General features: G+C 44.6%; 1 protein-coding gene across 1 annotated transcript in view; it reads left to right on the forward strand.

Moving 5' to 3' along the window:
- The window catches only part of ATG7 (autophagy related 7), a 101811-nt gene that overhangs the window by 33279 nt on the left and 54936 nt on the right, over positions 1-13596 (forward strand). The window contains exon 17 of the mRNA XM_035106218.3: positions 12399-12521. Within this exon, the coding sequence (XP_034962109.2) occupies positions 12399-12521 (123 nt within the window). The remainder of the gene's footprint in view (positions 1-12398; positions 12522-13596) is intronic.

A 13596-nucleotide genomic window follows, 5' to 3' on the forward strand; every position in this document is an offset into this window, starting at 1 on the left:
TCATTTCAGGCTTTGGAAAGTGGTGTTCCATTAGGGGAAAACTTAGAGGTGTTGGGTAAAAATCACTAGCATTGTTCTTCCTATAGATAAAGGGGGGGGGAGCCCTCCAAAGTATTGCATATACCATTATGATACAATAACAAGAAAATAGACCTCTCCTGAGGCTTTTTTGTGATAACACTTTGGTTAACTTATAGTGAAGGAAGGGGAACTGTGATGGGAGTGGAATATTTTGGGCTGAAGAAGGGGGGGGTCGCTTTGTACAGTGGTACTTCTGGTTACAAACGTAATTCATTCTGGAGGTCCGTTCTTAACCTGAAACCATTCCTAACCTGAGGTACCACTTTAGCTAAATGGGGCCTCCTGCTGCTGCCGCCGTGCAATTTCTGTTCTCATCCTAAGATAAAGTTCTTAACCCGAGGTACTACAGTACTTCTGGCTTAGCGGAGTCTGTAACCCAAAGTGTTTGTAGCCCAACTTACCACTGTACTTGTTTACATTGAATGACATCTGCCATTTTACTGCCCATTCACTCAGTTTGGAGAGATCCTTTTGAAGCTTTTCACAGTTGCTTTTTGTTTTAATCAACAGGAAGAGTGAACATTAATAAAAAATTAAAGTGGACCTAGTGCTGCAGAATCCTGAGGAAATGTTGAGAGCTTTGCTTGCGAGACCCTCACACTTCTTGTGGACTTGTATAGGCAGAGCTGCTAAAGTTAGTGCTGCATGCTTTTAATCCACCCAGCGTGGATGGCATGAAACTCTTTTTCCATAAGAATAATGAACAAAATAGCCCTGCCAGGAAGTAGGGCCAGCATATGGCTCTCTTGAGAGTGTTGCAAGCCAGAATGACACAAATGAGTGATACTTGAAACTTATAAAAGCCTTTCAATCCAAAAGTGGAAACTGAAATGAAACAAGATGGAGGAGAGAAGCCTCAGTAACTTGGCCAGATACCTTTCTGAGCACGCCATACAGTAGGCAGATATTTCTGCTTGCCATCAATCACAGTGCAAAAATAATCCGCCATGCACTTCAGTATTGGCATTTATGAGCACTTTTACTGTCACTAGGGAATAGACCAAACACTTTCATATCACTGCAGATCTTCTTACTGATATCAAAACAAGTCTTTCATATAGATGGATTCATAACAGGAAGCTTTTATAGTTGCCACATCCAAGGGCATTTTCTTCCACACACTGATTGTTTTTATTTAAAATAGTTACTGCAGGAAAGTGAGGAGACAGTTCTACATCCACAGGTTTGGGTACTGCAGCCAAAAATGATGCCATAGCTGACTTGTGGTTGGTAACTCTCCAAGTATTTCAACATAGACCTCCCCATCCTCTTTCCCTCCTGCTCCCCTATTTCCTGTTTGCACCTGGCCTGCAGTCTGTTTCACAAGCTTTATTTTTATTATTGCGGTCATAAAGCTATGTAGTACATTTATAACTACAATAAACATAGATGCAATTTCATTTCTGCACTTGCGTATTCTCATAATCATTAACAGTGAATCCAACAAGTCAGTTGCCAGATTTAAATTTTTCAAATTGTTTCTGAGGCAGAGGGCGTGGTCTGTTGAGATTTGGCCTAGCCATCAGGAGCTTTTGCTGGCTGTGTCACTCATTCCGCCTGTGATTCTTCCTGTGCCTGTCACTGCTCCAGTCTCCTCCTAGCGTATATACTCTTTTCCCCATGGCATCTGGGTCTGTCATAATTCCGAATGCTTAATAATTGCTCAGAAAACAACATTGGTTTGTATTTGCCCACATATGTTGGGCGGAATAATTGCCTTGTCAACAAATCCCTTAGTACACCGTGTGGTGTGTGGCATAAACAAGTAAAACTGATCAGCTTTTAACAAGCAGATTGAGCATAAATCTAGAACAAAAGTATACAGGCATGTGGAAATTACCACAGCTGGCTTTGATTCTGATGCTGTCTTCTACATAATAAGAGTAATTTTCAAGAACACATCCTCTAAGACAGGCATCCCCAAACTCAGCCCTCCAGCTGTTTTGGGACCACAGTTCCCATCATCCCTGACCAATGGTCCTGTTAGCTAGGGATGATGGGAGTTGTGGTCCCAAAATATCTGGAGGGCTGAGTTTGGGGATGCCTGCCCTAAGAGAACTAGGTTCTGGATTACAGACCTTGCAAGCTAGATCCTATCAGTCATAGAACTGCAGAGTTGGAAGGGACCACGAGGGCCATCTAGACCAACCCCCCTGCAGTGCATGAATATTTTGTGACTCGAACCCATGACCCTGAGATTAAGAGTCTCATCCTTTACCAATTTAGCTTATCCAATGATAGTGATAATGTCTTCTTTCCCTTGAAGAGAGTGAAACCTTGAAACATGGCCACTTACCTTCATAGTAGCCTTATCTACCACCTCCCCCCACCCCCCGTCATGCTGTTGGTGTATTAGGGGCACACCGGTATGATTGATTAGGTGCCAAAAGGGCAACTGGATTCTTTATTGACCTGACATATTGTGGAAGTATTTTTTTGGGGGAAATGCTGATCAGAAGGTTGGTGGTTCGAATCCCTGCGACGGGGTGAGCTCCCGTTGCTCGGTCCCAGCTCCTACCCACCTAGCAGTTCGAAAGCATGTCATAGTGCAAGTAGATAAATAGGGACCTCTCTGGTGGGAAGGTAAACGGTGTTTCCGTGCGCTGCTCTGGTTCGCCAGAAGCAGCTTTGTCATGCTGTCTGCGGACAAACGCCGGCTCCCTCGGCCTATAGAGCGAGATGAGCGCCGCAACCCCAGAGTCGGACACGACTGGACCTGATGGTCAGGGGCCCCTTTACCTTTTCAATATTCAGCTAGGAAGAGTCTCATCTCCTCATTAGCCTTGAGATTGTGAAATATCACTATCCCATATTTTCCAGCAGGAGGTATTGCTTCCTGTGTGTTTTGATTAAATATAGTGTTTCATTTTCATAGCTTCTTCATTCAGATGCTAGATTGAATCACCTCACTTATTCTCCAGTTCCTCAACTACTTTGATATACGTACTGGACATATATGGTAAAGCATTCTGTGTAGTATTTGGTGCACTCCTTCCGTCAGTGCAATGTATTTTGGCTGTGTAACAGAATTTCTTTTCCCCTTCCGCTAATTCTGTTCTGGAGGTTTCCCCAACCCTATGGAGCAGATTTGGGGAAGCTGCATGGTGCACAGGGAAGCAGGGTTGTATTTGAGGGAAGCAGTTCCATGTGGTCTGAGAGATCGCCTTCTCTGCTATCTAGGTAATGAAAATTTTCCCCCTCTGAAGCGAGTGGCCTCTCAGCTTCCATAATCCCCAGCCAGCATGACCAGTGCTCAGTGGTGCTGAGAGTTGGAGTCTAACAACATCCAGAAGGCTGTAGTTTTCCCATCCCTGCTTTAGGAGAAATTCCCAATTCACACTAGTAGGTATTTCCTTCAAAATTTCAACAGGGGAGGAATAGTTTAAATTACACCTCTGTGTTTGCTCTGATCTCATCAGTTATCAGCACCACCATTGCAGCAGATACAGCATGAATGTTCTAAAACCTGCCCATTAAAAATGTAAAGATGCATTTAACCTCAATTGTAATTTGGTCCAGATTGTTGTTGTTGTTGTTTAGTCGTTTAGTCGTGTCCGACTCTTCGTGACCCCATGGACCATAGCACGCCAGGCACTCCTGTCTTGCACTGCCTCCCGCAGTTTGGTCAAACTCATGTTCGTAGCTTCGAGAACACTGTCCAACCATCTTGTCCTCTGTCGTCCCCTTCTCCTTGTGCCCTCCATCTTTCCCAGCATCAAGGTCTTTTCCAAGGATTCTTCTCTTCTCATGAGGTGGCCAAAGTATTGGAGCCTCAGTCCTTCCAGGGAGCACTCAGGGCTGATTTCCTTAAGAATGGATAGGTTTGATCTTCTTGCAGTCCATGGGACTCTCAAGAGTCTCCTCCAGCACCACAATTCAAAAGCATCAATTCTTCGGCGATCAGCCTTCTTTATGGTCCAGCTCTCACTTCCATACATCACTACTGGGAAAACCATAGCTTTAACTATACGGACCTTTGTCGGCAAGGTGATGTCTCTGCTTTTTAAGATGCTGTCTAGGTTTGTCATTGCTTTTCTCCCAAGAAGCAGACGTCTTTTAATTTCGTGACTGCTGTCACCATCTGCAGTGATCAAGGAGCCCAAGAAAGTAAAATCTCTCACTGCCTCCATTTCTTCCCCTTCTATTTGCCAGGAGGTGATGGGACCAGTGGCCATGATCTTGGTTTTTTTGATGTTGAGCTTCAGACCATATTTTGCGCTCTCCTCTTTCACCCTCATTAAAAGGTTCTTTAATTCCTCCTCACTTTCTGCCATCAAGGTTGTGTCATCTGCATATCTGAGGTTGTTGATATTTCTTCCGGCAATCTTAATTCCGTCTTGGGATTCATCTAGTCCAGCCTTTCGCATGATGAATTCTGCATATAAGTTAAATAAGCAGGGAGACAATATACAACCTTGTCGTACTCCTTTCCCAATTTTGAACCAATCAGTTGTTCCATATCCAGTTCTAACTGTAGCTTCTTGTCCCACATAGAGATTTCTCAGGAGACAGATGAGGTGATCAGGCACTCCCATTTCTTTAAGAACTTGCCATAGTTTGCTGTGGTCGACACAGTCAAAGGCTTTTGCATAGTCAATGAAGCAGAAGTAGACGTTTTTCTGGAACTCTCTAGCTTTCTCCATAATCCAGCGCATGTTTGCTATTTGGTCTCTGGTTCCTCTGCCCTTTCGAAATCCAGCTTGCACTTCTGGGAGTTCTCGATCCACATACTGCCTAAGCCTGCCTTGTAGAATTTTAAGCATAACCTTGCTAGCGTGTGAAATGAGCGCAATTGTGCGGTAGTTGGAGCATTCTTTGGCACTGCCCTTCTTTGGAATTGGGATGTAGACTGATCTTCTCCAATCCTCTGGCCATTGCTGAGTTTTCCAAACTTGCTGGCATATTGGGTGTAGCACTTTAACAGCATCATCTTTTAAAATTTTAAATAGTTCAGCTGGAATATCATCACTTCCACTGGCCTTGTTATTAGCAGTGCTTTCTAAGGCCCATTTGACTTCACTCTCCAAGATGTCTGGCTCAAGGTCAGCAACCACACTACCTGGGGTGTACGAGACCTCCATATCTTTCTGGTATAATTCCTCTGTGTATTCTTGCCACCTCTTCTTGATGTCTTCTGCTTCTGTTAGGTCCTTACCACTTTTGTCCTTGATTATGGTAATCTTTGTACGAAATGTTCCTTTCATATCTCCAATTTTCTTGAACAGATCTCTGGTTTTCCCCATTCTATTGTTTTCCTCTATTTCTTTGCATTGCTCATTTAAGAAGACCCTCTTGTCTCTCCTTGCTGTTTTTTGGAAATCTGCATTCAGTTTCCTGTATCTTTCCCTATCTCCCTTGCATTTTGCTTGCCTCCTCTCCTCCGCTATTTGTAAGGCCTCGTTGGATAGCCATTTTGCTTTCTTGCATTTCCTTTTCCTTGGGATGGTTTTCGTTGCTGCCTCCTGTATAATGTTACGAGCCTCCATCCATAGTTCTTCAGGCACTCTGTCCACCAAATCTAAATCCTTAAACCTGTTCCTCACTTCCACTGTGTATTCATAAGGGATTTGATCCAGATTGTATCTTACTGGCCCAGTGGTTTTTCCTACTTTCTTCAGTTTAAGCTGGAATTTTGCTATAAGAAGCTGATGATCTGAGTTACAGTCAGCTCCAGGTCTTGTTTTTGCTGACTGTATAGAGCTTCTCCATTTGGAATTTGGTCCAGATACTACCTAGCAGTTTGAAGTAGATAAATAGGGACCGCTACAGCGGGAAGGTAAACAGTGTTTCCGTGCGCAGCTCTGGTTCGCCAGAAGTGGCTTTGTCATGCTGGCCACATGACCTGGAAGCTGTACACCAGCTCCCTCGGCCAATAATGTGAGATGAATGCGCAACCCCAGAGTCGGTCACGACTGGACCTAATGGTCAGGGGTCCCTTTACCTTTACTCAGTAATGAGGAGCCTCTGAGTCTTGAGACTGCACTCCCAAGAGGAGCTAGAAGTTCCAAAGTTGCATTTTTATGTTGTGGTTAAACTAAAAAAAAAAAAAGCCCAGAAGGCAAAAATTAGCTGAGTTGTCTAAATGAATTCTTCCACTTCCAGATTCAGTAAATGTCCAAAACAAATATATTATGCTATGAACATAAGCAGAGGAGCCGCTTTTCCCGCCGCCGCCCGGCACAAAGCCAGCTTGCCTCGGCAGCCGCCGCCTGAAGCCAGACAGCGGTTGCCGAGGCAAGCAGCTGTGTGCCAGGCGGTGTGGGAGAAGCGGCTCCTCCGCTTCTCCCACTGCCGCCTGGCACAAAACCGACATCGGACGGGGCTTCAGAGAGGCGCAGTGCTTCTCCAAAGCCCCGTCCGATGCTCCCTGGTGTCCGTGGTGTGGTGGTGGGAGGAGTAGTGGGGGAACGGATCAGTTCCTCCACTTCTCCCCCCCTTCTTCCCGCGCTACAGCCCTTTGTGTTCCGCTGGTCTCTGCCGGTTGCCCCTCCTATTTGCCAGGAGGTGATGGGGCCAGTGGCCATGATCTTGGTTTTTTTGAGCTTCAGACCATATTTTGCGCTCTCCTCTTTCACCCTCATTAAAAGGTTCTTTAATTCCTCCGCACTTTCTGCCATCAAGGTTGTGTCATCTGCATATCTGAGGTTGTTGCTATTTCTTCCGGCAATCTTAATTCCAGCTTGGGATTCATCCAGCCCAGCCTTTTGCATGATGAATTCTGCATATATGTTAAATAAGCAGGGAGACAATATACAACCTTGTCGTACTCCTTTCCCAATTTTGAACCAATCAGTTGTTCCATATCCAGTTCTAACTGTAGCATCTTCTCCCACATAGAGATTTCTCAGGAGACAGATGAGGTGATCAGGCACTCCCATTTCTTTAAGAACTTGCCATAGTTTGCTGTGGTTGACCCAGTCAAATGCTTTTGCATGGTCAATGAAGCAGAAGTAGATGTTTTTCTGGAACTCTCTAGCTTTCTCCATAATCCAGTGCATGTTTGCAATTTGGTCTCTGGTTCCTCTGCCCCTCGAAATCCAGCTTGCACTTCTGGGAATTCTCGGTCCACATACTGCCTTTCTAAGTTAGTAGAATTAATTTGCTTTGTGCACATTATACCATCATAACATTCCAGTGGGTGGGAGCCTGTTACCTTTTCTCTTCCATTGTTTGCACCTTTGGGTTCTGCTTTATCCTTATCACCATTCTTTCAATTCAAGCAACAATTAAGATGTCTCCAGGCACTGCAGTTGTGTGGAGAGGTTGTGGCTCTTGTAAGCCATCCGGGAAGGCTGAGCATTGCTATTCATCTCCACAAAACTTTTATGCATATATATTTCCTAATCCTTCTATATATTTCAAAGTCCCTGCTTTAGCAGTGCCTTAGCATTATACCTCCTGTGGGCCTTAACTCTCTGTTCCATTCATCTGTCTTTTCCTCATACCTAGCTCTTTCACTCAATTTACAGAGCCAATTTTCCTTCAAGCCTTTTTTTCAACACCCAATGAAGTTTTATTGAAGCATTTCCTGAGCTTTCCTGGCCTCATACTATCCTTCTTTCCACCTGATATTGGCCTCACCCCCCACCCCCAAAAAAATCCAGCCTGAGCTTGCTATTTATTCCTGTTTTATCCATTTCTAACTAATCAAGGCAAGGGCAGTCTTATTTCTGTGTTTTGAATAACATGTATCGAGCTGTTGGCACGGCTCTGGGTCACTACAAGCAGGGCCGTCTTAAGCATATCCGGCGCCGTGGTGCAAAGATCCCTCCGGCACACACATACACCTAGTTTCCCAGAGTTGTCAACCTTTTTTAAGGTGGGGGGATCCCAAAGTTGTTGACCTTTTTTAGGAAAGGTTCCCCAGAGTTGTTGACCTTCTTTTTAGGGAGCTGACACCATGCTTACACATTATCTCTGCTTAGGAAAAGAAAACAGGAAAGATAAACAAAGAACCAGTAAACAGTTAGGATGCAACTTTACTGTATCAGAAAGGCACCCAGCCAATTTGGTTGCCAATAAATATTCCTGCAGACATTTCTGAGATCATGGTATTTCCAATGAGTGGCTTTGTTAATTGTCTTACTTTAAATGTTGTGGTGATCCTATGCCCTTTTAAAATGTGATTTTTGGAAGTTGGGGGTTATTAGGGTTGTTGTTTTTATTTTGATTATGTAGTTTGTGGTTTTATATTTTGATTTTATTCAGTGAAGTGTCCCGAGACCTTGGGGTATAGGGCAGTATATGAATTCAATTAATAATAATAATAATAATAATAATAATAATAATAATCCCACTTCCCACCATCCACATGCCCCTTTACACTGGCATGTTTTGCACCAGCTTTCTTTCAACTAGCATAAATAGATAAAACCAGAAGTGGGAAGGAGAGAGGTAGCAGTGAGAGAAGAGAGACAGACACCCCCTCCCATATCCTATGCCAGGCATCCCCAAATCGCAGCCCTCCAAATGTTTTGCCTACAACTCCCATGATCCCTAGCTAACAGGACAAGTGGTCAGGGAAGATGGGAATTGTGGTCCAAAACATCTGGAGGGCCGAAGTTTGGGGGTGCCTGTCCTATGCCTTCCTGCAGCACTACTCAGACGTAAATCTGACTCTGTATACAGTGGGGCTTACTCTCAGGTGCATTTACATAGGATTATCATTGCTGCAGGAATTATACCTTTATATTGCTTTTAATTATCACCTGCCCCAGGAAGGTGACCTTTGCAAAATGAAATCGCAAGGCTGCGTTGGAAGTTCAGAAATACTGAATATAAAAGTGGTACCATAGGCAAGGGGTGAAGGGTGCAGACAGATGGCTGGCGATGCACAAACTACCGATGCTTCATCCAGTCCACATCACAGAAACGGCTCGCCCTCCCATTTTAATTTCATGGCGGGGGGGGGGAGCAGGGGACCCTCATCAGCCGCACTCAGTAGAAATCTTATCCCACCACATACCTGACTATTAAAAATCCCTCTTGCCAAGCAGTGGGGGGGGGCAGGCACAGTGGCGGAGGAGCCTCTCGGCGGCCCATATAGAGCGGGGCATGCACACTGCGCCCATAGGGACGGCATGCGCGGCAGGGGGTGCAATCAGCGGCGATCCCCGCCCAGGCAATAGGATCTGTCCAGGAGGCAGCAAAAGGGGATGTGGGGCTGGGAGGGACACTGTCCTTGGCTCCTCCCACCACCTGCAGCCACCTTTGTCTCCTCCTCCTCCTTTCAGGATAGGGCGGAGCCCCGGAGCCCCACTGGAAGCTGGAGAAAGCCTCTCTCAGCACAGCACCAACAACGATGGAGGCTGCTGAGTGGGCTGCTTGACAGCCCTATGCCAATCCCAGGCACGCTGGGAGGAGCCAGGTGGCCGCCTCAGCGCCTCACTTGGCCCTGAACTCGCGCAGAGCCCACAGCAAGAGAGCCTGCGGTGCTCGGACAGGCTCTGCTCCGCTTGTCGGCTCTGGCGCTGTGCACCACTAGAGACAACGGTTAAGACAGCCCTGGCTACAAGGGATAGGGCCTTCTCTATGGTGGCATTGCATTTAAGGAATTTGCTCCCGGATCAAATCCCCTAGTGCCCATCTGATTACTTTTGTAAGTCACCTTGGAGGCCCTGGGCCAGATTCAACTAACGCTGTGCGCTAGCAGAAGCTTTCCCCATCCCCACCCCCATATCTGCTCTGGGGCTTCAAGAGAACCTTCACAGCAGTGCACAGAGGGGAAACAAGGGAGATTGTTCCATCTGGGAATCAGAAACGTTTGTATTGATGGAATGATCAAATCAACTCCACCTTCTATGACTGAAGGTAGGATAAATTATATTTTAAATTAACATTAGGTAATAGTGGTGGTACTTGAACTTTTCACAATTTATTCAAATTTTGGGCCATTTATTGATGATGCTGAGAGCAGCTTGCATATGGTTCCCAAGCATTCCCCCCAGGCACTTTAGAATGGTAGACCTGCTTAGCTTCAGCGCTGGACAGGATAACAGCAACACTTATTGGTTCAACCTAACAATGAACCAATCTATGCAAGAAATACATTTTTTGGACACTACTATAAAAATACAGGATGGACATATAGACACCACCTTATACAGAAAACCAACTGACCGACAAACATATCTACATGCTTCTAGCTACCATCCCAAACATACCAAACAATCCATCGTATACAGCCAGGCCTTACGTTACAACCGCATCTGTTCCAACTCTACAGACAGAGAATCTCACCTAAGAGATCTACAGCAAACCTTTTTAGAACTAAAATATCCACCTGATGAAGTTAAACAACAGATCAACAGAGCCAGACAGATACCTAGAGAGAACCTGCTGCAAGACAGACCCAAAAAAGAAAATAACAGAACACCACTAGTCATCACATACAGCTCCCAAGCTAAAACAGTACAACGCATCATCAGAGATCTACAGCCTCTCCTGGACAATGACAGCTCCCTTTCTCAAGCTCTGGGAGGAAGACCTTTCATTGCCTACAGACAGCCACCCAATCTTAAACAACTCCTCACCCACAATAATACAACCACCAGACTTAACATGGACACTGGTACCAGAGCCTGCAATAAACCCAGATGCCAACTTTGCTGCCACATACACCCAGACAACACCATTACTGGCCCCAACAACATCCAACATACCATCTCAGGACTATTTAATTGCTCATCCTCTAACATTGTGTATGCCATCAAATGCCAACAGTGCCCTTCAGCTCTCTATATTGGACAAACAGGCCAAACCCTACGCCAAAGGATAAATGGACATAAATCTGACATCAGGAACCAGAAGACAGAAAAACCAGTAGGAGAACACTTCAATCTCCCAGGACATTCTATACAAGATCTCAAAGTAGCTGTCTTACTACAAAAGAATTTCAGAAATAGACTGGAAAGAGAAGTTGCTGAATTGCAACTTATCACCAAGCTCAAAACCATGGAGGGACCTGGTTTGAACAGAGATATCGGATTCTTATCTCATTATACATGATAAGCGATCTTCAGCCATCTCAACCCTTGCTTTTTCATGCAAAACCATTTGCAGTCGTTTGCGGTCATCAACAGCTATCAGTCAGTCAATCACCCATTTCCACCACCCTTCTGAGTGATCCCCCCTCCCCATCCCCACCCCTCCCCACCCCTTCTCTACATAAGTGCCTGGAAACTTCCATTTCACTGTATCTGAAGAAGTGTGCATGCACACGAAAGCTCATACCAAAATAAAAACTTAGTTGGTCTTTAAGGTGCTACTGAAGGAATTTTTTTTATTTTACTTCGATCCAGACCAACACGGCTACCTACCTGTAACCAGCAACACTTAAGTCAATACTGATTTGCCTCCCCGCTCCCTTTCAAAGAAAACCTCTGACAATAGTGTCTGCTTTTATATGCAGCACAAAAACTTGCTGCTATTTCTTTGGAAATTTTACTGCAATTTTCTGCCTCCCCATTCTTACAATGCATGTTACCTGGAATACCAATTTGACTACGTAGCTGTGCTACAAGATGGACACCTGGCATTTGATTTGATTCAGGATGCTGGACTCCTTGTGTAATTAGCTGTATAATGCTGTCAGCTAAAAACAATCAACATTGGCTGCAGATTTGCAAATGAATGGTTGCAGCTGAGAGAGATTCCTCTGAGTTTCCTCCTTTAGCAATGGAAGGCCTAGCTGGATACTTATGAAGAGATAAGCAAGCAACAGGAGGTATATGACTGTTTGAAGACTTATACTTCATGTATTGAAGCCTAAATTTTGTTGTTTTTTAAAGTAAAATATCCTGTATGTGAGCTGTTCTCTGGGCTTGCTTCATTCAGAAGTTAACTGAGATAATGTTTGTTGTTTTCACAAACTGCAGCTGTATATAAATTGCACTGGTTGCAAGGGAGATGCTGAGTTTCACACGTGGCTGTGAATATCGCCATTATTCATTTGTGATGTGCCTATCCTTGAAAAGCCGAGTACTGCAATATGTATTTAGGTTGTGTTAAATAATGCGGCCAATAATGCGAGATGAGCGCGCAACCCCAGAGTCGGTCACGACTGGACCTAATGGTCAGGGGTCCCTTTACCTAAATTAATTTTATTGTTCACTTTTGGCATAGGCAAAAGTATTTCTATATTGTACAGTATAGAAGATTAAATTAGGAGGCTGTGGTTTATATGTTTATTATTTTGTCCATCTTTTAGTAACAGCCATGTGTTTTGTTCTGTTTTGTTAAAGTTTGTTTTGGGATTTAATTCTGGAACAACAACAAAAAAGGAGTAACATCTGTCCCTCTTGTCTTTCGTTTTGCAGGTCCTTGAGCAGTATGAAAGAGAAGGCTTTAATTTCTTAGCAAAGGTTTTTAATTCCTCACATTCCTTCTTGGAAGATCTCACAGGTCTGACTCTGTTGCATCAGGAGACCCAAGCTGCTGAGGTAAGGTGCTTCAAATACATACACCTATCACTCAAAAACTCTTATGCTGGTCTCTGTGTGTGTGTGTACACCAACCGTGAGAATTAAGTAGCAGTTGCTGTTCCACCACAAGAGTTCCTTTGAAATCGTAAGGAAAATACAATGGAGGAAGGTTGTTTATTTCATCACCTGGCTGTAAGCTTCCCAGAAACATGTACTTGGCGCCCAGTATTGGAAATGGGATGGTGAAGCTGATCCTTAGTCTGGCGTTGCTTGGAATGTCAAGCCAGGTAAAAAATGAAGAAGGGAATCAGGGCAAGTATCAGCATTGCGTCCTACCTGGGTGCTAGGCCCATGGCAGCTGCTTAAGAATGCCAGGTGGCAACACTGGCCTGGTGTAGTTGCTGCAGTTTTATTATTCGACGTCGCATTTGACTTTGCTGTTGACCATTATAAACTTCAATTTTTTTGGTATGATTTTAGAAAGCTCTTTTCAACTGTGGATTAATGTTGAAGTCTGACATTTTTTGTAACAGGAAATTAGTTTGAAGTTATGGCCCGAGAACAGTTATTAGAGTGCAATTTATCTCCTCAAAATATGGATAACCACAACTTTTTCCACTGTTGCATGACTCAAGAACTACTTTGTCTATGTAGCTTCAAAATGTGCTGTAAAAGAAATATTATTTCCCCTGAGAAAAGAGATGGGTCAAGTATCAGCCAGTTAGTTTCTCTAGATGTGTCTGGAGGCATTACTACTACAATCAGCCAGTGTGATGTAGTGGTTTAGAGCAGGCATCCCCAAACTGCGGCCCTCCAGATGTTTTGGCCTACAACTCCCATGATCCCTAGCTAAGAGGACCAGTGGTCAGGGATGATGAGAATTGTAGTCCAAAACATCTGGAGGGCCGAAGTTTGGGGATGCCTGGGTTAGAGTGTTGGACTAGGGCCTGGTTTCCCTTGACCATGAAGCTTGCTGGTTGACCTGGGGCTGAGAGAATGTGACAGGAGAAACAATACCCCACAGGGTTGTTGTGAGGATTAAATGGGGAGGGGGGGAACCATGTACCCCACCTTAGAGAAAGCTGGGATAGAA

The sequence above is a fragment of the Zootoca vivipara genome, chromosome 2 (assembly GCF_965207765.1).
Source record: "Zootoca vivipara chromosome 2, rZooViv2.hap1.1, whole genome shotgun sequence".
Taxonomy (NCBI): Eukaryota; Metazoa; Chordata; class Lepidosauria; order Squamata; family Lacertidae; genus Zootoca; species Zootoca vivipara.